Raw genomic sequence first — 24,674 nt, forward strand, 5'->3', positions numbered from 1 at the left:
TCTTGGCTGTCTGCACTGCAACGTAACTTCAGCCTTACCGCTCACCGCTTCATATGCGACGTAACCACAAGGTGGAACTCCACCTTGTAGATGCTGGAGAGGCTGTGCGAGCAGTAGGCAGAGATAGAGGAATTTCCGTTGAAGCACGCACAGGTGAGTCGCTCTGGGGAACAGCACCACTTCACCACCAATGAGTGGGCCTCCATGCGGGACATGTGTGCCATCTTGTGCTGTTTCGAGTACACCACCAACATAGCTAGTGCCGATGACGACGTCCTCAGCATAACTATCCCACTTCTATGTCTCCTTGAAAAAACACTTCGGGAGATGATGGATGTCGCACAGGAGGAAGAGGAGGAGGAAAAGGGATTATTTCCACGGTTATCAGGGCAGTCATTTACAAGTGGCTCGGAGGGTGGGTTCCTGCACCAACAGAGGCCAGGCACACAACTGTCCAGCCAGTGTACAGTTCTGGAGGATGAGGAGGAGGAACCATGTTCATAGCAGGGGGGTACCCAAAGCAGGTCATGGGCATCACTGGAGCGTGGATGGGGGATACAAAGGACACAGACAATACATCTCCCACAGAGGACAGCTTGCCGTTGCCTCTGGGCAGCCTGGCACACATGAGCGACTACATCCAGCAGTGCCAGCGCAATGACCACCGAGTTTCCCACATTCTAACCAGTGCTGATTACTGGGTGGCCACTCTGCTGGATCCCCGCTACAAGTACGACGTGCCATCCTTAATTCCATCACTGGAGCGCGATCGGAAAATGCGCGATTACAAGAGCACACTGGTAGACATGCTACTGATGGCATTTCCACCTGACAGCCTCAGTGGAAGCACAAGGAGAAGGCAGAGGAGGAGGAAGAAGTCGCCAATGCAGTTGGGGCACCGCCAGCACCTCAGAAGGGGGGGGGTTAGCATGGCAGAAATGTGGAAAAGCTTTGTCAGTATGCCACAACAACCAGCACTACCAGTTTATACGGAACATCTTAGCAGGAGCCAGCATTTCAGCAACATGGTGCACACGCTAACAATTACTGACTGATGGGTCTGCCCCATTCAACTTCTGGGTCTCCAAATTGGGCACATGACCTGAGCTTGCCCTTTACCCATTGGAGGTGCTGGCCTGCCCTGCGGCCAGTGTATTATCCGAACATGTGTTTAGCACGGCAGGGGGGTAATCACAGACAAGTACACCCGCCTGTCCACAGCCAATGTGGACAAGCTAACGTTCATTAAAATGAACCAGACATGGATCCCACAGGACTTGTCCGTACCTTGTGCTGAATAGACAAGTATACCGGCCGCAGCCAGACATTGTTATACTCCAGCACAGTTTCTTTTTGCATTTTCTTTTCTATTTTCCAATGTTTTGGGGTCTTCCCAAATTTATTTTTAAAAAATTAAAATAAAATAAAGGAAAAAGAAAGGAAAAAAAATTAAAAACAGTGTTGGCTACCTCCTCCTCCACTACCGCTTCTACCTACACCACCATGTCCACCGCCTCCTCAACCTCCTACTTCACTTTGACCTCCACCTCCTAGTTCAAAATTATTATATTTTTTTTTTCTATTTTATGTTATTTTATGTAATTTCCCTATCCACATTTGTTTGCAGGGCAATTGTTATGCTCTTACCCCCATTTTGCTTCCTTATAAAGCCCTCTAGCCCTTACTAAGACTATTTTACAGGCATTTTAGTGCCCCAAAGTTCGGGTCCCCATTGATTCAATGGGGTTCGGGGTCAAGTTCAGGTCCCGAACCTTAACTTTGAGCCGAAGTTCAGCTGAACCCGAACTTCCAGATGTTCGCTAATCCCTAATCACTAACACAGTTGTCAGTACTTGTGAACTTGAATTAGAATGAGATCAAAGAATACTAGACTCATCTTTTAGGAGATGTATCAGTGGACCTAAAACTAGGGACTCTTCACGGTATGACACTTGTACTGTAATTGTTTTTCTGAAAATCTTTGTTATACACTGTGTAGGGATTCACTCTGGTAGACTGAGTGTGCGGTCGCAGTACAGAGGCAAATTACCAGTTCTTAAACCAAACTTGCGTGTTTATTCACACATAAAGCAAAAAAAAAAAAAGGCACTTTGCAGGCTTGGTGTTAGTTTACACACAATGGAAAGTCCACATACCCAAACATCACCTTGTTGGCAGTTGTGCCTCTTGCAGTCCATAGCAGGCTTTAAAGGGGCCCGTTTCCCTTACAGATGGGTCTCAGCCCTCCAGTACGGCACAAGCCTCAGATCACAGCACACACACCTCCTGAGCTCCACTGTCAGACTGATGTAATCATCCTCACCTGGCAGTGCTGACTGGTTTTTAGGCCTGGAAAAACCTGGCCTGGAACATAGGGAGTAGTCACCCATCCAGCACTTTTACTACTCCCAGTAAGAGCTGTTGTATTAAGGTGTCAAACAACAACTGCTGCTGACACATAATATCTGTCTTTTACTCCACTGAGGCCAGGAACCTTGGTGACACATACTTATCATCCACGATGATTCCTTGTACAATCTTGCATACCTCCCCCCTTTGTTCAACCCTGAGAGAGTGAACACATGCCATACAGTATACTGCAACTGGCCTGAACTGTGTTCTACGGAGAACCACCTGGTGACCCGGGCATTTCTCTATTTGGCCTGGCTCATCCACTTGAGAGGGGAGTGGTCAGTCACTAGGCGGAATGTTCTCCCCAACAAATAATATCGGAGAGACTCAAGTGCCCACTTGATAGCCAGGCACTCTCTCTCTCTCTCCACTATACTGTACCTGGTGTCTGCTGGGGTGAGCTTGCGGCTTAGGAAGACAACAGGATGCTCCTCCCTGTTGACTTCCTGAGACAGTACAGTACCGGAGGCGTCTGTCTGCACTATGAATTCCCACGGAGAAAGCCTCTTCCCCCTGGTCATTCTAGTGAACCATCACTGACTTGCGTCCCTTCAATAACCCTGTCAATGGCGCACCTACAGTAGCAAAGTAGGGAATAAATCTCATGCAATAGCCTATTATACCTAGGAATGATTTTACATGTTTAGTGGTGACAGGTCGGGGCCAATTTCTTATCGCTTCAATTTTGTTTACTTGGGGTTTGATCACTCCGCGCCCAATGACATACCCCAGGCATTTAGTCTCCTCTAACCCTATCGCACATTTTTTTGGGTTAGCAGTTAGTCCTGTCTGCCGAAGGGAGTCCACTACAGCCTGCACTTTGGGGAAGTGACAATATTGGAGGACAATATCGTCCAGGTAAGCCGAAGCGTACCGACGATGTGGACGCAGCACAATGTCCATAAGCTGTTGAAAAGTGTCTGGGGCACCATGCAGACCAAAGGGTAGTACCTTGTACTCATACAACCCTTCAGGTGTGATGATGCCAGTTTTCTTTTTGGCAGCCTCCGTTAAGGGCACCTGCCAGTACCCTTTCGTGAGGTCCAAAACAGAAAAATACCAGGCTTTTCCTAACCTCTCGATAAGCTCATGCACCCGGGGCATGGGATAAGCATCAAATTTTGAAATTTCGCTCAGTTTACGAAAATCGCTGCAGAAACGGAGTGTCCTGTCCGGCTTGGGTATTAGCACTATAGGACTAGCCCACTCACTTTTAGACTCCTCAATGACGTCTAGCCTCAGCATCATCTGCAGTTCCTCTGAGAATGCTTATCACCGAGCCTCGGGTACCCGGTATGATTTTAGCCAGACTGTCACCTGAGGCTCAGTGACAATGTCATGCCGAATTGTGGAAGTGCGTCCAGGGAGATCCGAAAACACATCCGTGTTCCGGCAAATAAACTACCTGGCCTCCTGAGCCTGCTTAGAGGAGAGGCTGTCAGCAATTCTTACAGTGGCAGCCGCTTCCCTTGCTTCAGACAGAGGGGCCGAAACCGCTTCCCCTAGAAAACCTGGCCGCGCTGTCTTCAGTACAGGTTTCCCTATCTTTCCACGGTTTTAGTAGATTCACATGGTACACCTGCTCCGGTTTTCGCCTCCCTGGCTTCTTGCAATTTACCTCTCCAATTTTTTCAAGCACCTCGTAGGGACCCTGCCACCTGGCCAGGAACTTACTGTAACGGATCACCTGGCACCCCGACTGAGTACCTCCGTTGACGGATGCTCCTAGCGTTTTCCTGAGGTTTCCAAGCACTCTGGCAGACACCACAATCACCGAACCGAAGCAGCATATAAATCCTCTTCAAGCATATGAATGCTGTAGACAGTTGAATAGGAAACCATACGAATAGGTTTACACTCCTAGCAGTCAAACTGGGACAGCATGCAATAAATCCTCCCCCAAGAATGAGACGACACTTCACCTTGAGGGTAAAAACAGGAACTGACTTTATTTAGACATAGCACACCTACTTTAAACCCCCCCAACAGCCTCATTTGCATACAATAGGGCACATGGAGTTCTATGGTACAAGGAAGGGTGACAATAGCAAGGGCTGATGGGAGATGGAGGAGGGACAGAGCAGCTGGTTTAAACTGGTTTCCCAGTGTCCCTGAGACAACACCTTGCTGAGGAAACAATGGGACAGGAAAAGGGGGAGGAGAAGAGGCACAGAACAGCAATGCCTTTAACATCACAGCAAGAGCAAGATACACACAGACCACAATACATCGCAATACAATCCAACCGAACCCATAACAACATACACAATATTCAAGACAGCCTGAATGCAATCTGCTACACAGTCTCAAAGGTTATTGTTCCCAAAATCACATGTCCACGGATGGTCCCCAAAGGGCCAGCAGCAGCAACACAAAACACCACATGCCCAAATTGCATTCAAACGTACAAATTTACCAGGGGCCATAGTCAGCAGGTAGGAGGCGGGTAGCCAGTCCTCTCCAATGCCCAGTGGCGAGGCGGGTTCCGCCACACTTACTGTTAATAGTCGGCACCAGATCTAAAACCCGATCACCCGGGTTAAAGATCCTGCAGTTGTAGCAGCTACTGGTTGGTCTCCTGCTTATTAGCCTCACGTTGGTGCAGGTTTGTCTCTTGCTGCTGCAGATTAGCCTCCGTGAGGGCCTTCACAACAGCCTCCATTTTGTCATGGGGCACTGGTTGTAATACAGCTGGTTTAATGTACAACATACAACCGTGCCTGGAAAAAATGCAGAACCCAAAAATATCGGTGTTCACACCAGCCTCACTGCTCTTGCCGGCATCCTCCACCAATTGTGGGGATTCACTCTGGTAGACAGGGTGTGTGGACGCAGTAAAGAGGCAAATTACCAGTTCTTAAATCAAACTTCCGTGTTAATTCACACACAAGGCAAAAAAAACACGTCACTTTGCAGTCTTGGTGTTAGTTCACACACAATGGAAAGCCCATATAGCCAAAAATCACTTGTTGGCAGTTCTGCCTCCAGCAGTCCATAGCAGGCTTTTTAGGGGACCCTTTTTCCTTACAGATGGGTCTCAGCCCTCCAGCACAGCACAAGCCTCAGATCCCAGTACACGAAAATAACCGTGTTGGCAGTTCTGCCTCTTGCAGTCCATAGCAGGCTTTTACAGGGCCTGTTTCCCTTACAGACGGGTCACAGCCCTCCAGCACGGCACAAGCCTCAGATCCCAGCACACACACCTCCTGAGCTCCACTTTCAGACTGAGGTAATCCTCCTCACCTGGCAGTGCTGGCTGTTTTTTCAGGCCTAGCAAAACCCAGCCTGGAACATGGGCAGTAGTCACCCACCCAGCACTTTGACTACTCCCAATAAGAGCCATCCCAGATCAGCTATACAGCTTAACTAAGTATTAAGGTGATAAACAGCAACTACTGCTGACACATAAAAACCGGCTCTTACTTCACCGAGGCCAGGAACCTCGGTGACACGTACCTATCATCCACAATGATTCCTTGTACCTTCTTACAACTGATTTAATTGCACAATACTTTCCCTTTAACAAACATCCTTTTTTCTTCTATGAAATGCTTGTCCTTCTCACCTATATCACTTGTAAAATCTGCAGATAAGAGCACAAGCTCAAAAACCATAGCAACCAGCCATTGCTTTGCCCCTTTATGCACCCTCTGCACAAAAACTGTAAATGAAAATGTCACAGTTATTAGATATCCTTCCAAAGTGTTTTGTTTCCTTGGCAGCCTCAAAGAATTTCCAAACTTCATACCAAAAGTCTTAGGAAAGACTAAAAATAAAAGCTGTTTTTACTGCATTATAAATAACATAAAAAATGCTAAATATAAGGAAAAACCCAACTTGATGAATGTTTTTAAATTTTTATGCAAAAATAACATTGCAGACAAAAGGCATAATGATAAAAAGGGCAGATGTTGTGGACGTGTTAGCAGTTAACTTGGGTTTCTGTCTGCAATCTTCATTCTTTCATTTCTTGATATACAGTTTACAACCTGCACCTAATCTCTGACTTTTCTTGAGTTTGTGTCACTCTCAGTACTGCATGCTGGATATAATTTATGTGATCCTTAGACATTGCTATCTTCACTAGCTATATCATTCACAGCTTTATTGTACTGATTTTTCCTATTACAGCCCATGAGGGTTCTTCTCTCCCATGTGATGAGAAGTGCAAGATTTTCCCCTTCCTTTGCCTGTAGAGTCTGCCTTGTGTGCTCTCTGACCTCTTTACTCATTTACTGAGCCTGCGTGATTCATCAATCCTTTGATACAGACAGTGTGATCTGCCCTCTCTGAAGACTTGAAGATGAATTTCACTCTCTCCACTCTCTGATCTGCTATATACATCCTTCTCCCTCACCCTGCTGATATCTCTAAGGCCACCTGCACACGTTGCGGAATACTCACGGCTTTTCCATGTGGATTGCTATGCAGAAAAACTGCAGCGTAGTACAGCACCCCTGAATTGTATGAGATTGCACAAATCTCATGTACACTTTCTGGATTGTTACCATGCTGAAATTGACCCTCAGTGTGGATTTAAAAATGCACAGAAATCAGTAATTCTGCACAGAAATATCTGTGTATATTATGTGCAATCACCCGCATTGCTTGCAGGCGGCCTAAATCTGAGAGAAGGGAAGAAGAGAGTAGGGACAGCTGACCTAGGAGCCGTGTGCTATTGCATCTATTTCAGAAGACAGGCAGCTATCTAGAGGATGTGAACAGACTCTACAGCAGCAAAATAGCAGAAAATGTTAATGAAGACTATCTAGAGGCCTTAAACATGTGTTGATGCAGTATTTAGTATTTAATTTAGCAAAATACTATGCTACTCAGGTATTGCCCCATAGCACTTAAAGGGGTTGTCCGGGTTCAGAGCTGAACCCGGACATACCCCCATTTTCACCCCGACATACTCCCTGTCTTGAGCATCAGAGCAGTTCATTTGCCCTGCGCTAAATCAAGAAGGGCAAAAGCATTTTTTGGAGATCTGGTGACATGCCGGGGCTCTCCATGGGGCTGCCCGGAAGCCTGGTGACATCACCGGCACTGATGGGTGGGATTTAGCCAGTAAAACGGCTAGGGCAGCGCTAAAGCCCGCCCGCATCAGAGCCGGTGATGTAACTGAACACACTGCCGGGCGGAAGTTTCCGCCTGGCAGTGTGTTATTGAAAACAAAAGAGACCTTGCCCTGTGCGATTTAGCGCAGGGCAAGGAAGCGCATTGGAGCATGAGATGCTCTGATGCTAGCCTCAGGGGTGCTGCCTGGGTGAAAGTAAGGGTATGTCCGGGTTTAGCTCTGAACCCGGACAACCCCTTTAAGTCTATATAGCACAGTCATTCAAATGATAATTGACTGGGCATCACAGTATGCAAATAGCATAGAAATAGGACTGAGGTTCTATCTAGCAATGCTACATCTGTATGCTACTCAATTGTACAACATGAATAGAAAACACATCTTCAAACCTTAGCTATCAATATTTACATATTGTAACTATAATACATATACCTCAATGGGAATAGACATACCCCCAGATTTTGGAGGGTTAATTGTGTGGTTTGGGCAGAATGTAAACTTTGTGACCGAAACTGTGACCATTTTAGCAAGTTTTCCAATCATTTCCAAGGGGTGCCTACTTTTATCTAAATAATACATTTTTGGTGTAACTAAAGCCTGCAATTTTGTAATGCATTTTTCAACAAAGAATTGCTCCAACTGCATAATATTGTATCTGCTTTTGAGGTACAGCCTGTGGAGTTTCCCTAAAAGTTTGCTGACAGCAGAGAGCTTTAACTAAGAAACAAATTACATTTTAAAAGACATAACTTTTGGGAACGCAATGATAATAAAAAAAATATATAAATAAAGTCTATACTTTATAGACATGGCAATTTTCCATAGGGTCTTGTTTTACAATATAGAGGAATCTTAGAACAAGGCCATTCATCATGTTGAAAACACTGAAATGTGAAAGAAAATCAATGCTAGTAGTTTACAATGGCATAATAGTACACACTCTTAAGTATACATTAATAGCAAATTACTAAATTACCTAAATTAAATGACACATAAAGTACTATATAAACTCAGCCAAGCAACTGCAAAGCAAGTAATATATTTAAGAATAAATAAATCAATGTGTAATGAGACTGCATTCTGCAATCAAAGCATCCATCTTTTATATTCTTCGCTGCTTAAAGGGTACGTCTACACAGCGATTTTGTATAGCGGCAACTGTCGCATGACCAAAGATTGCAGAGTAGTGGGACTGCCATAGGAATGAATGGGTTCACAGTGTGATACGTGAAGTGTTTGCTGCAACCGCGACATATGAACTGTGTCACTGTTAGAGATGAGCGCATCAAAGCTGACAAAGTCGAATTTGTTCCGGATTTCAGGAAAAATTTGATTCAGAACGAATGCAAATTTCCTCTTGCTTCATGGGATCGAATCACAATTTTTCCTAACATGGTTGCTACAATGGCGGCTAAAATGGCAGCTAGACGTGTGAGGACATGGGGCAAGGAACTCTGGGAAGAGCAGTATGACCCACAATGCCATGCATGCAGCCGATCAGCAGCCAGCCAGCCCGGTGATTTCACAGCCCTATAAATACGGCGGCCATCTCATATTCTGCAATTCACTATCGTACTTTGTTCAGGGACAGACATTTATGTAGGCGCTAGGGAGAGTGAAAGGAAAACTCATTAACCTCATTGTGCAAAAAAAGGGAGAAATCATTTCATATCATCTAAGTGCAGGGACAGACGTTTCAGGCGCTAGAGAGAGTCATATAGAAAACATAATTGGTAAAAAAAAATATTATTTTCAAGTGCAGGGGAAGATTATTTGGGGATCCAAATAGCCATTATATAGCTCTGTCATTCCAGCAATTTGTTGTAGGGGAGCAAGTGTTATGTTGAAAAGCCTTTAGTGGCTAATATCTTTGGAAAAAGAGAAATATATGCTCTGTTCACTTCTGCCGCTGTACATGGTGAAAGCGTTTAATGCCCTATTATAGTACAGTACGAGAAAAATATACGCTGTTCACATTTGGTGTTATTTGCTCTAAAAACATCTATTGGCAGTTCAGTACAATACGAGAAAAATAGACACTGTTCAAATTTGGTGTTACTGTATTTGCACTAAAAGCTTTTCTTGTCATACTTCAAGAGAAAAATACACACCGTTTACTTTTGGTGTTATTTGTGCTATAAGCGTTTCTTGTCATATTCCTAGAGAAAAAGAAAAAAATACAAGCCGCTCACATTTGGTGTTATTTGCGCTATAAGCGTTTCTTGTCATATTTCTAGAGAAAAAGAAAAAAATACAAGCTGTTCACAATTGGTGTTATTTCTGCTAATAGAGTTTCTTGTCATATTTCTAAAGAAAAATAGAAAAATAAACGTTCACATTTGGTGTTATTTGCACTAAAAGCGCTTCTTGTCATATTTCTAAAGAAAAAGAGAAAAATAAACATTCACATTTGGTGTTATTTGCTCTAAAAGCATTTCTTGTCATATTTCTAGAGAAAAAGAGAAAAATACACGCCATTCACATTTGGTGTTATTTGCGCTATAAGCGTTTCTTGTCATATTTCTAGAGAAAAAGAAAAAAATACAAGCTGTTCACATTTGGTGTTATTTCTGCTAATAGAGTTTCTTGTCATATTTCTAAAGAAAAAGAGAAAAATAAACGTTCACATTTGGTGTTATTTGCGCTAAAAGCGTTTCTTGTCATAGTTCTAGAGAAAAAGAGAAAAATACACGCTGTTCACATTTGGTGTTATTTACGCAGAAATAATAAAGTGACTTATTTCAGTACAATACGAGAAATATATACTCAGTTCACGTTTGCTGTTATTTGCAAATAAATAATTTAGTGGCCTATTTCAGTACAAAAAGAACAATCAATTCATCGCATTTAGGGGTGTTTTCATTTCAGTTTCATTTGTTTAGTTCAGCTACAAGTATGTCAGACAGAGAAGTGCCAAGCCATGCACAGAGGAGTGGCAGAGGCATGAATGTTTCTGGTGCAAGCAGAGATCACAGCAGAGTAAGGGGTCGTGGCAGCAGTAGTCACAGCGACAGGCCTGAGCTCCCGGTGTCATCTAGAGGTCGTGTCTTGACCAGCAACCCAGCGGTTCTTTATTGGTTAACTCTGTCATTCACGTCATCCCAAGTTACATCAGACACCCCCAGCCAACAGTCGGTGGGTTCCTAAGACACAACCCTTAGTTGGCATGGCCCGGGAGCAGGCCCTGTGCCCTCAACCTGTCCTCAATCTGCCTCTGTCCTTTCTGTTCCCTCACCGCGAGAAGTAGTATATGCTGTAGGCTCAGCTTCGCTTTTCAGCAAGGAACAGCTACTAGAGGACAGTCAGCAGCTACTGCCCAGCCAAGATCTGGGGGAGACATCCGCCGCAAGTAGCGATGAGGAGAGTGGCACGGGAGCTTGTGCTGCAAGTGGTCAGGCTCATGACACAGGGGCTGTTGAGGAGGACATAAGTGATGTGCAGACACTAGTCGATGATGATGATGAAGCCGATTGCACTTGGGAGCCAGGTGCAGAACGAGCTCCATCATCATCGGGAGAAGAGGGTGTCAGCTTGACCGTGAGACAGAGGCGGAGCCTGCAAGGTGGTAGAATGTCTGGGAGTCAGCAGTGTGGCACTAGTGGGAGGTCGGGAGCCAAACGTGCCCGGGGTAGACCACCTGCTTCGCAGCAGCCTACCTGCCTGGGAGGTAGTGGTTCAGGAGTTCACGGAGGCAGCGTCGGTAGCAATCAGTCAGTGTGGACTGTTGGGGGGAAAATACCGCCTACTCGGCAGTGTGGCATTTTTTTTTTTTTTGGGTGAAACGTGACCAGGGTGCCAATGTTGGCACTATGGCCCTGTGTCAACATATGCAGCATCGCCATACAGTGGCCTGGGAGAACCAGTGCTCCGATGTGGTGGTCAAGCCTGCCCCAGCAACTGCTACATCACCCAGTGGCACGCACCCGGTTTCAGCCAGTCAAGGCTCTACCACCTCAGCCGAAGGGAGCTGTCTGTCAATCCCATCTTCTGCTGGTCCAGATGCTTCTGCTCCTACTCCTCATCAGTCATTCCATCAGCAATCGACCACCGTATGCGTGCACACATCCAATGGCGCAGAAGCTGAACGTGCTACTGTCCAAGTTGTGGGTGCTTCAGTTCCTCCCTTCCCAAGTGGTGGACTCTGCACCTTTCAGAGAACTGATGGATTGTGCTGAGTCAAGGTGGAGAGTCCCAAGCTGTCATTTCTTTGTGAAAAAGGCAGAACCAGCCCTGCACACATATGTAGAACAGAAGGTGGGCCAGTCCTTGAGCCTGTCAGTGTCTGCATACGTGTGGAGCTGTAACTACCGTCAGGGACAATACATGTGCTTTACGGCCCACTGGGTGAATGTGGTTCCTTCACAGCCACACCAGCAACATGCAACCGGCTTCCTCCTCCACGTTGTCATGCCATTGGTCCTGCGACAATGTCCGCCTCTGCCTCCTTATCCTCCACCATGTCCTCAGCCTCCACTGCAGGGACAAGTCACAGTGCCCCTCCAGAATGCCACATGTGCAGGGCTCGGCAGTGTCACGCTGTTCTGCACCTGGTTTGCCTTGGTCAAACAGAGTCACACAGGGACTCACACTCGGGAGGAACTGCTCCGTGTGAGGTATCAAGAAATCGAATCCTGGCTCTCTCCCTGACAACTCAAAATCGGAACTATGGTGACCAACAACAGGAAGAACATTGTGTCGGTGCTGCGTCAAGGAAGGTTGAGCCATGCGCCCTGCATGGCACACGTGTTTAATCTGGTTGTCCAGCGGTTCTTGAAGTCTTCCACTCATCTGCAAGACATCCTTAATATGGCCAGGAAACTTTGCATGCACTTAAGCTTGTATACTGCAAAGCACACCCTCCTTGAGTTGCAGTGGCATAATGGCATCCCTCAAAATAGGCTGATCTGCAACGTTTCCACCCGCTGGAATTCCACCCTCCATATGTTGGACCGACTACATTAACAGAGAAAGGCCATCAATGATTTCTTGATGATGCAAGCGGATAGGAGTACTCTCCTTTGTAACTTCGATGTCAGCCACTGGCAGCTCATGCGTGACACCTGCCGTTTGCTCAGACCCTTTGAAGATGCCATGTTATTTGTCAGTCGCCAGGACTATGGGATGAACGTCGTCATTCATCTGCTTAATGTCCTGGAACCGATGGTGGTAACAATGGCTAGTCAGGGTACAGAAGACGTTAGCTCCTCTATCTCACGGCCACATGAGCCCTGTGGGGGCTGAACTGGAGGAGGGAGAGGAGGACATTGGCGCACAGGCAATGTGTAGCCAAACGGGTGTTTTTTCTACTCAGCTGATAGGACAGGAGGAGCAGGATCAGCCAGAGGATCTACAGGACAATGAGGAAGATGAGACAGGGGACCCGGACACACTGTGGCAGTATACAGTGGAGATGGAGACAGGGAGTCCCTCCGAGTCACTTGCACAAATGGCCCGCTGCATGCTCACTTGCTTGCGTAGTGACAGTCGAATTTTCACCATTCGGCAGAGGACTGACTTCAGGCTCTCCACCTTGTTGAACCCTCGCTACCGGTCCAGAATGGGGGCCTTTTTTTTACATCCACTGAGAGGGAGTATAAACTAAACTACTACAGAGACATCCTATGTAGTCAGTTGGCCGCTACCTATTGTCCCCATCCTCCGGCTGCTGGGGAGGGGTGGGGTGGCAGGAGCAGTACCAGCTCCATCAGCAGCAGCCTGAGTCTAGAGTTGCTGATGCGTAGTTTTCTTCACCCGCATAGTGAAAAAACTACTCACCAGAAGCAGCAGGTAGACCTGGAGCAGGACCTGAACCAGCAGGTGGTGGTATACTTGGACAGCACCCTGCCACCACACATTTAAGATCCGCTGGACTACTGGGTAGCCAAACTGGATTTGTGGCAACAACTAGCAGAGTTTGCCCTGGAAAAGCTGTCCTGCCCGGCCAGTAGTGTTGCATCAGAGCAGGTGTTTAGTGCGGCAGGGGCCATAGTTACCCCAAGGAGAACTTGCCTGTCCACCCAAAATGTGGAGAAACTTTTGTCAAGATGAATCAGATGTGGATCAGACAGAATTTCAAACCACCAGTTGCTGATGCATAAGACTAGATTATCCATGGTGCCACACCAACACTTTGATACAAGAGACCGGTTTCTTCTGACTACCTGCCTCAGCTACTACTTTAATGCTGCAACCCGCCTGATGCCACACATCTGATGCCAAATGCTCCTTATTTCACCCACCTTGGTCAGCAGCTAATTGTATTGCCACCCACCACTCCACTCTGTTACCTGGCCACTTTCTGGTCTCCTGATGCAGCTGCATCTCCAAACTATGTCACCTTGCCACTCTGTGGTCTCCTCCTGCTGCTGCCATCTCCACACTATGTCACCTTGACACTCTGTGGTCTCCTCCTGCTGCTGCCATCTACACATTATGTCACCTTGACACTCTGTGGTCTCCTCCTGCTACTGCCATCTCCACACTATGTCACCTTGCCACTCAGTCGCCTTATCATACTGCTGCCATCTACAGACTCATTGTGCTACTCGGTGGCCTTCTCATGATGCTGCATCCGCCACCTTCAGACTCGGTCATTGTCCCACTAGGTGGCCTCCTCATACTGCTGACAACTCCAGACTGTCATTGTGGTCTCCTCATGCTGCTTACACCTCATCACTATTTCATAGGTCCACTCTGTGGACTTCTCATGCTGTTTCCACCCTCCCCACTTCATGACTGGTCCACTATTTTGGCTTTCGGCCTGGCTGACATCATCATTTATTTGACCTTTCTTCTGATCTGTCAGAAGGAAGGAAAAATGAGACGCACAACAGATCCTGTCTGTGTAGAAGCTGTAATGCCTGTATGGTCCCATCAGATTTGGCTTATGATTTGGTAGCCAAAAGCAGGTGTGGGTGCAAAACACAGAAGACATGCAAATCACGTCTCATCTCTGTGTTAGATCCACTCCTGTTATTTTTTGGGCATTAGCAATACTGATGGATTATTGAGCAAATGCTGACCGAATGAAGGCGTATGCTCCACAGACAGGATTAAATTTTTGTGGGTTATTGTTCTGATGGATCAGAGGAAGGGAAAATTAATCAGTGACATCAACACAAACTTACTGCTGACACCCTCTCCACTTTGTCGGGGTGGGGGCTCTACTTATATAAGTGTTTAATAGAACAGGTTCTGTAGACATCTGTGTGAAATTAGCTGATGAGGGTGTAAAAGGAGTGTGCTTCTTCTTTACACTAACATCGACCTGTAAAGCTGAGTTAATACTTGAGTTATTTGGTCGGTTTTGGCCCGTGACTGCCCAAATAAGTGAAGTGTGCAGTGTGATTCTAATAGCGACGCCTGTCATCTGCATGTCATGCTGACTGACAGTATTATTTCACTACCATAGTAGACTCCCTATAAGTGTTACTGCAAGGCACAGTGTTCTACACCCATATGAAGGCTCTATGAAGCCCGGAAATAGCCGTTTTTTTATGCGATTCGTCATGAATTAATTCTGATCAAAACATTTTTTTTCGGAAAATTTGTCAAATCGGCCGAATGTAATTTTTGAGAAATTCGCTCATCACTCACACGTCACTGTCATTCCTATGGCAGCCCTGCTACACTGAAATATTTGAGCACAACACAGGTGCTCACTACTTGAAAACATGGTTTAAAATAAAAATAACAAAACTTTATTAAATATCATTGTAAAAATATAATAATTCCCTAACTGTTTATAAATTGAAGTGGATACACTGCGGACACCAGGTAACACTGTTTATGGATAGTCACAGTTAACCAGTAGCTATCCACAGAGTTATCACACTAAAAAGCTGATGGCCCTTGGTAACAGGACTATTGTATTGTTTCAGTCCCACTAATATCGCCACCAAACTAACATAGGGTCCATAGACATAACCTGAACACTGAGCTCCAAGGTGTCCATGTATTGATAACCACCAGAGTATTGCATACAGCCCTTTTCTACGCGTTTCTTAGTGCCCTATAGAGGGCACCTCATCAGGAGCAGGCAAAATAAAAGTTAAAGAGCTGGTAACATGTCAGTTGAAATGATTAAACTAGCGGCGAACGCTGCACATGACTCGCGCAGCAGCACCAGCGCCATTCACAAGAAATATGGGACAAATTCAGAATTAATTCTCTGATCTACATCATTTAGGCTCTCTGCTGCCTATAGTGCACTAGTAGTGGTTGAATATGCTTTTTTTTTCTCAGTGTATTTACCACAATGAGGATTTCCATAGTTTTTCATTTAGCTCTTTTTGTATCTACAGCAGTTATGAGGCTTAGTGAGAACCTAGTACAGAAATGTGTGTTTCTCAACAACATATATGCTTTGTTTAAGGGGCACCCTTTTTTTTATTATGGAGAGTCCATGGTACGCAGAGTACACATGCGCAGTATTGTTGGCCAGGCCCTTAAAAGACAGGAAAGCAACTCTGCCAATTTGCTGTGTGAAAATAATGCAGCACTCATATTGCTGTTGTGTTTTTCTTACTTTTTGAATAGGAAAGAGCTATAAGTATACCTACTTGCTGCTGCACATCAAGTAGGTATACTTAAAGCTCTTTCCTTTTCACCGGACCATACATCACCTGTATAACAAAAACAGAAAGCACCTTTAGCAATTTTATTTCATCACTTTAATTCAACATGAAATGAACAAAACAAAAAACTCCAAAGTAACATTTAACTGAAAGCAAGACAAGAGAATTGCAACATCTCATAAAGCATATATCTCAATTGAACATGCAAGCTAGTTCTCTTTATAAAATGACAAGAAAATCAGAATGTCTCAAGAGAAACTTATCTTACTTAGTTGATTTGCTTTGTTGGGTTCTCTTTGGGGTGCTCTTTATCATTAAGGAGACCAAAAATATGCTTGAGAAACTTATGCCAGGAAAAATAACTCTTGGTTTCTAGGAAGAGTATATCGCAAATCACATATCTTAATTCTTTTGTCTTTAGGATATCCCCTTTTCTTTTTTTGTCAGGCAAGCTAATTTGCATACATTTGGCTTTCTGGGAAAGATATTCAAATGAGCTTTTCTTCCAAAATAGAAAAGAATGCTATTCTTTTCTCATGAAAGCCAAATTAAGATATGTGAGTTTCATATACTCTTGCAAGAAACCAAACATAGTGTCATCTGGCATGCAATATTCAAGCTTATTTTGTATTTATTTTTGTCTCCCTAATGATAAAGAGCACTCCAAAGAGTGCGTCCTTTTAAAAATAGAACTAGCTTGCATGTTTCATTGAGAGAGGTGTAATATTCAGCCTAGGGCAGTGGTACCAATATGCCTTACACTTTGCCATTCATCAGTGCAGGGCACACTATGAAGAGCACTGAATGTAGGCAGGCTATTATAGCTAAATGATAAAGTACATGGAAGATATACTTTATTAGACTGTGGTATTCAGGTTAAATTGCAGTGTCGGCCCTTTGCAATATATAAGTGGGTTTTGGGTTGCAGTTTGGTCATTCAATCTCTTAATGGTTTTCCATCACTGTGCTAGCGGAACCCTGGTGAGGAAAAGATGCTTGATGAAGATCTTCCCTGGAAGAACTCTGCCCAGGGAGGAAAGGATTTACATAGCTCTGGCCCCTATGGAAAAAGGGACCATTTATAAATATTCTCCACTGCCTTTCATGATCAAAATGGGAATAACCAAAGTAAGTGCTTGCCAGAGGTAAACAGACTTTAGAAACATCCAAGCATCCAAATGCATTCACTGCTATGGGAGTTATAGAAACAGAAGAGTACCAGCTGCTCGGTTATTTCCGTAACATCACCTTTCATGGCCAGCGCTTACTGCAGTTATTCTCATCTCAGCTATGAAAGATGGCCGAGATGGGGCAACTCCTACGTTTTATATCCAAATGATTCTATTTAGCAGAAATACAGTGAAAAGACCTCATATGCCACTCTCTAATGTGCAAACCGTGTCCCCATATGTATCTAAGCACTATATCTAATAACATTTATCTGGGACCACAATCAAAAGCTAGACTTGTCCTTTATGTGAACCAGAAGTCATGCCATGCAGGCAGGTGAATGAGTGCTAGCAGGAACATAAGAAAAATCATTCATGTGAATGTAAGCCTATTTGAGACATGCTTCAATCCACAAATCAATGTTTTTTACCATTACATGGCTGATTTGTTTTACTCTGTTTAACCCTGTGAGTTAAGAAATTGGTTTACAAATAGAATGTTAAAGAATTCTTGAACTTACTGTGGCGTAGTGATGAGTGGATTTCTTGAAATTCGATTCAAATTCGATTTAGCTGTATAAGTCAGAGGATTTAATCTGGGTCTGAATAAATTGGAACCAAAACGAAGGTTGACCTGAAAAGCTGTGGATTGAATTCTGGGGTCTCCTAGGACTGTATTCAACTCATTTCAAACAGTTTAACACCAAGACAGCATTAGTAATCTTAAAGTGACTACTGACTGCAACATATATAGCTATGGGTAAATACATGGCTGCTGATGGTAAAAAGCAAACACACCACCTGGGGTCATGTGATCCTTCTTCTTCATCTTTCCTGTCTTCTGATCTGAAAAATCACTGATGCCATTTTGAAAAATTCGCCTAAGGCCTCATGCACATGACTGTTCCCTTTTTTGCGGTCCACAAACCGCGGATCCGCAAAAAACGGAGGCCGCTCGTGTGCCTTTTCGCAATTTGCGGAACGGGTGGCCCATTGTAGAAATGCCTATTCTTGTCAGCACGGAGCACGGAATGCTGTCCGCTTCTTTTGTGGCCCCATTGAAGTGAATGTGTCCGCATTCGAGCCGCCAAAACGGCGGCTCGGATGTGGACCCAAACAACGGCCGTGTGCATGAGGCTTAAATCAAATAGTGAAAAATTAAAATTCTGAATTAACACAGAATTGAGTCAAATTCATTTGGAATCAATTCTCTTTTCTCAATTGTGGAGTGAAGAGTTCTTTTATGATTAAATGAGTCTGGCGGAATTAGGCTTCATTCAGATGAACGTATGTAAATACTGAGCAGAAATTGTGTATATGCAGGCAACAAATATGGTGCGTGTCCATATGTAGATGCCTGTTACTGTCGCTATTAGATCAGTATCTTGCTTGAGATGTTTTGCGCTTTCATCAGATTTTTTTCAATAAGAGAAAAGGTCTGGAACACAACATATGATAGTGATGCAGTCTTTTTGAAAATGTGCTCACCATATCAAGAAATGAGAAGAAGATGTCAAAGCACAAATGAATTTTTTTATTTTCTAGTTTTAGCTAACGCTTTAGGGATCTTAATAAATACTACAGAAAAATAAGTTCTGAATGGCATAAATATTTCAAAAATGTCTACAACTGAATAATTCATTCCATACATCTGAATACTGATGTTTCTTGTATCATCTGCATGGATTTCTGTAAGCCCCATTCAGATAAATAGGGCAGTCGCACGAATTCTGCAAAAAATCTGCTGCTTGTAAATAAACCCTTAAAGAGTTAGCCCAATATAATTATTTTGGGTAGGATATGATTGTTCAAAGAAAGTGAGTCCAATGTAAGTACATTCTGAAAGTAGAGTGCATTTAACCAGTGACAAGACTTTCTGCATCTCATTGTACCACTGTAGTATAGTTGTGCTACATACGTTTCTGCAAGGGCCCTGAGGCAGTTGATTTTATCCCTATTGCAGGATTGGGATAGCAATGATTTAATATGCATTGTTTTTTATTGTAGATTTTTACAGTTATTTTAGCTTCTGGTAATGAATTTTAGCGGTTATTACATATACGGTACAATTATATTACCTACACATCTGCTATCTGGAGTGCTGGTGTGCATTTATTCACTGTTTGTTAAAATGAAATTTAGATTTGATTCACATTTTAGAAGCCTCTTAATTAAAAAATGCATTTTAGGCACAATGTGAGAATCACTACGTCACAAAATGATATGACGAATAATGAAATAAACAAAGGAGTCATACTTCCTTAGGAAATATCACTTGAAGGAAAATGATTTAGCTACACAATTTGAGTAGATATGATGTTTGGTCTGCTTGTCCTCAGTTTTTTTTTTATTATCCTATCCTATCCGATATAATATTCCCAAAAACTTTCCGACTCCGTTTCAGTTACTTATAACATAATCACTTCTGTATTTTCTACTTCACAGCCATTTAGGTTTCTTCATCTCAAAATCAAGCCCTACCGCCATCCTCCTAAATCTTTGGGAAGCACAAAACTTCCCTAATGGAAACCTGGCACGACTGGCAGCTGCAGTGGCAGAGATTGGAAAACAAGACTCTCTTATGTACATGATGTCAGAAGCAGAGTGCTGAAGATTTATTGCTCATCTGCTCGATTCCAGCAAGTCCCAAGTCCAAGCTTGGCCAAGGGGCTCAACCTCCCAAAATTAATCAGTGGGCTTACTCTTTGAAATGGCCCTTCCCTGGCAACTGTGGGTTAGAGGGCTTCAAACACATCTTTCCTTTTTAACCCCTCTGCAACTGAAAGGGTTAATCATGTGTTCAGCTCCTTTATGCAGAGCAGGAGGATCAAAAACGGAGCCAGATGCCACATTTAACTCTGTGCTGCCAAATACTTAATAAAAATGCTGCTCTCATAAGTTTTTCATCAGAAGGTTAAGCTTGAATGGACATATCCTGTATGTGAAGAGGGCATTGTCTATAATGTTGTTTTGTTAACTACTGTGGACCATACTAAGAAACACCAACCCCACCTGATACGTATTGCACTGGAGAGCAAAGGCACCATAGACCCTTCATGGGAAGTCAACCCACCAATCACTACAGACTTTACTTCTCTCTCTAAACCAAGTGTCTTGTATTGCTACCTTGTCAGTGAAGGTGCGACAGTGACACCCAGTGTTTGTGTTGTTCAGTTGTTACACCCATACCCAGGTAAGTGAAGGTGCAATATAAAAAAGAAAAAAAAAAGGATTCTCACTAAACAAAGATACATCCCTACTTAATAGCCATACGAACCTTAGAGGGTGCATCAGAGGTCATTTTTTTACCTAATCAAGGGAGAAATCCCCCCAAAATAGAATTCATTGGCCCTTTCACCCCTCAAGCCAGCTGTATATGCAAAACAAGAGCACTCCCTGCTCCAGGAGTGAATGATTGAGTGTGTTTTGATTGTGAATGCGTGTGCACAAGTGTTGTTTTTATTTTCAGACCAAGAAAAGTCATTGGAACAATAAAAATGTGTAATGATCAGTGTTTTTTTCTACATTCTGTATTAAAGTGCATTCAAGTATTTACACTTGGCCTTATGTATATATTATGTTCATTCCGCTGAAGGTGTATAGTACTTTTAGGTGACTTGAATGTAAATAAATTATATATATTGCTAAACAGTCTGTATGGTTTGATTAAAAGAAGAGACCCTTTCTTGTATGCTAAGGCTTCTTCTGTGATTATGAGCAAGGGCAGGTTGCAAATAGTGAATTAAAATTTTATAGAATCCTTTGCTAAACATTTACTCAGCAAGTTTCCTTTCGTTGTCACCGGACCTCTGTCGTAGTACAACATTCAAAAATGATACAAAAAGATGAACATTTATGAGGTGCATTAAATTCCACCGATAGCATTGTTTAAAGGGTTGTCCGAGTGTTTACCTATCCTAAGGATAGGTCATCATTTAGCTTGGTGGGGGTCCAACTTCCAGAACCCCAACTGATTACCAAAGCGCTTTTCTAGGCCAATGTGTCACGTTCATCAGTCACGCAGCCAAGGTTCAACACATTCTCATTCAAGTGAATGGGTTTGAGCTGCAATGACAAGCACAGCCAATATCCAATGGACATCACTGTGCTTGGTAAGCTGTGAGGAAGCCATTGCACTCACAGGAGCTCAGCAGCCACTTCAAACAGCTGATCAGTAGGGGGACGGGAGTCAGAGTTCCACCAATCAAATACCAATGACCTATCCTAAGGATAGGTCATCAATATGAAACACTCTGAAAACCCTTTTTAAATTGTTAAGGGGATTTTCTTAGCCCACATGGAGTTCCCCCCAGCATCCAATGGTAGTGGTTTAAGCAGGTGCCAGCAATCATAACTTTTCCAAGATGGTGCTTATGTCTTCAACTGCACATGTGGTGAAGGTGCAGGAACTTATACAAGACATCCAGCACATTAGCAGTAAAAGACAGAAGCGCTGTCTTAAAAAAAAGTCTATGGATGCCAACATCTGTTTACACTGATACCCATGGGCACAGAGTAGATACTTCATGTGGGTGCCAAGAAGAGCCCAGAGGCCATTTAGAAGGTTCTTATTCAGGCTCACTAGTGTATGACATTACAGAAATTCAGGTACAAAGCAAGCAACTGCTTTTTAGGGGTTATGCCATGATTGATGTAAAAAAATAAAATCAGACATCATACAGTACATGAATCCCTTTCTAACAAAGCTAGAACCAGCCCTGTGCCTCACATGGGTCCAACGATCTTCACATTCATACTAGAGTTGCTCTACTAGATTATCTTCAGCCTGGCAGCTCAGGGAGTATGTCCGTTCTGCTGCAGCTCTATCCCCTGTATCTGCCACAGTTTCTAACAGAACATGGCTGGTTGCAGTTGAAGTTTTAAACTGAGCACATTCAACCAGCACAGTGAGATAGACAAAAGGTAAGAAAAAGAACAAACAGCAGGTGGTGCTATACAGATACATTTTATTGAATAACTCAGTGGCTATGCTAAATTTATGATTACATGCAATTGCAAAAGTATTCCGATCCAGGTGCTGGTTTGAAACATGTAGAATATGTTTTGTGACACAACCCCTGTAAGTCTAATATAGTGATCCTTCAAGATATACAGGTGCTCAGGATACAATATGTTCAAAATGGTCTTTCCTGAACCCTAGTAAGTAGTGTTGGGTGTGAATATTTGAATCGCAAATATCGCCACTTTGAGAATTTGCGAAGATCTAGAATATAGTGCTATATTTTCATATTCTTGAATATTCTAGATTTTTCTTTCATCAGTAACCTTCCTTCTTGATTGTGGGCCAATGAGAAGGCTGCAATGTCTTTGTCAGAGCTTAGCAACATCCCTAGCAACCAATAGGAAAGTTGCCTACCCCATACAGCCATTTTCTGTAGTTTTATGCAGTTCTGAGAGGGAGCAGTGTCATTGCTGTGGTCTGTGCTTTACTATTTAATTACATTAGTTAGTATGTATATATATATATATATATATATATATATATATATATACATATTGCAGATAGTTAATGGGAGATAGTCAGTGTAGGTTATATCGTGATAGTGTAGCTGATAGGTTCCAGTGCAGGGTGTTAGGTAGTGTGATAGGTTCTGCTGTCAGTAATATGTAGCCAGGCCTGCTAAAACGTGAAGCTGCACGTATTGACCAAAAATATGCGCATCATTAATTGCCGATTTGCGCAATCTCAAATTGGAGAACTCTATTTGCATATAAAGCTATTGTAATGTTCTGGCGTGCCAACTTTTTTCTCCAGTCTCAGGAAACTTCTAGCAGCTTGAAAAATGTAGCAGCAGTGACCCATGCCTTTATTGTGCACGTAATACGGGCATATTACATTGCCGATTTTCACAATCAAGAAAATAATCACAAATTCTCGAATTCACGAATATATGATTAATTTTCACCCAAATATTTGCGAAATATCATGAATTCAAATATTGCCCCTGTCGCTCATCAATACTAGTAAGTTGAAACTAGACTTAACATACAATGTCTTAGACTCCAGCCAATCAACATGGGCATTTTTTGGGTTAAACACTAGAGATGAGCAAATCTAATCCAACGAACTGGAATTAGATCCAAATTTCAGCATAAATTCGCTTTGTGGTAGCGAATCAATTTAACCTGAAATAGTGTAAAAAAAATCATACTTACCTCCTCCATTTGATTTGTAATTAAAAATATTTCTGTTAATTTTACACAGTTTTTACTCTCAGATGCCTCGATCATGTATGAACGCGGAATCTGAGGGGTACAATCATGGGGAACAGTGCTATCGCAGTTCCCTGTCATTGGTAATTCGTCACAAAGCAAATTTTTTTGCAAAATTCGGCAAAGCAGCCGAATGGAATTTTCCAAAACTTTGCTTGTCTCTATAAAACACCTGTGTCGGCTCTCTAGTAGCTTCTCTTTACAGTACAGTATAGTACTACATGTACTGTACTGTCCTCTATCTGTGCCAGGTGGAATTCTTGCTTTGGATGTAAGGTGAGGGTGCTGTATTTTTTCTGGGAGACTTTGTGCAATACAAGACCCTGAAGAAGCTACTGTCCTCATCATAGAAAGTCATTTACAGCTTCCAGCATATAACCATGACTGTTATAGACTTCTCACAAAAAGTTAGAGCTATTTGGCTTTCAGGTGAAAGTTGTACTAAAACGTAAAAAGTTCACGCTTCAGGAAACTTATTGGGCGTTTTATGGATCAAACACCTGTTGTTAGAGAACAACAAGTTGTGCACAAAGCACTGAAACATTGAACACTTGGACATGTGCATTCAGAAGTTTAGAGAAGGTCACATTAAGTTCACCTGTAAAGGTTAGAGTGCATTTTAGGCTCATCCTGAAATTTCACCCACAAGCCAAATTTCACTAACTTTATCTGTCTTAGTCATTTGCCTATTTTTCATAAATCTTAATTTTCTCTTATTTCAAGATGACATTTTGGGACTTTAGAACCAATTACCAGTTTTCCATGGAGTTATGGACCAATTAATATTGCAACTTGAGGGACCATTGTAATTACTTATTACAAAACCCATTGTTTCATATTGATTGTATCTAATTCACAAAGGTAAAAAAAAAAAGTCCTAGCATGCAATCTAAAAGAAAAAAAAAATATTACGGTTTACTACTTTTGCTTCCTCTGCTCTCTAGCAATATTTAGTCCAACAAACTCAAAGAAAGAAATGCTGCACCACTCTTCCTTCCTTATTTAACCACTTCCAGACCGGACCATTTACCCCCTTCCTGACCAGGCCTAATTTTGCAACTCTGACATGTGCCACTTTATGTGGTAATAACTTTGCAACGCTTTCACTTATCCAAGCCATTCTGAGATTGTCTTCTCGTGACACATTGTATTTCATGATAGTCATAAATTTGAGTCAATACATTTCACCTTTATTTATGAAAA

The 24,674-nt window shown here is 43.1% G+C and overlaps 1 protein-coding gene across 1 annotated transcript in view; it reads left to right on the plus strand.

Moving 5' to 3' along the window:
• Window positions 1–20,868, plus strand: part of UNC5A (unc-5 netrin receptor A) — a 554,915-nt gene extending 534,047 nt beyond the window's left edge. The window contains 1 exon segment of the mRNA XM_044277435.1: window positions 19,683–20,868. Coding sequence (XP_044133370.1) covers window positions 19,683–19,848 — 166 coding nt within the window. The 3' untranslated portion in view covers window positions 19,849–20,868.
• Window positions 20,869–24,674: the final 3,806 nt, after the last annotated feature.

Source organism: Bufo gargarizans, chromosome 2 (assembly GCF_014858855.1).
Source record: "Bufo gargarizans isolate SCDJY-AF-19 chromosome 2, ASM1485885v1, whole genome shotgun sequence".
In the NCBI taxonomy this organism is placed as follows: Eukaryota; Metazoa; Chordata; class Amphibia; order Anura; family Bufonidae; genus Bufo; species Bufo gargarizans.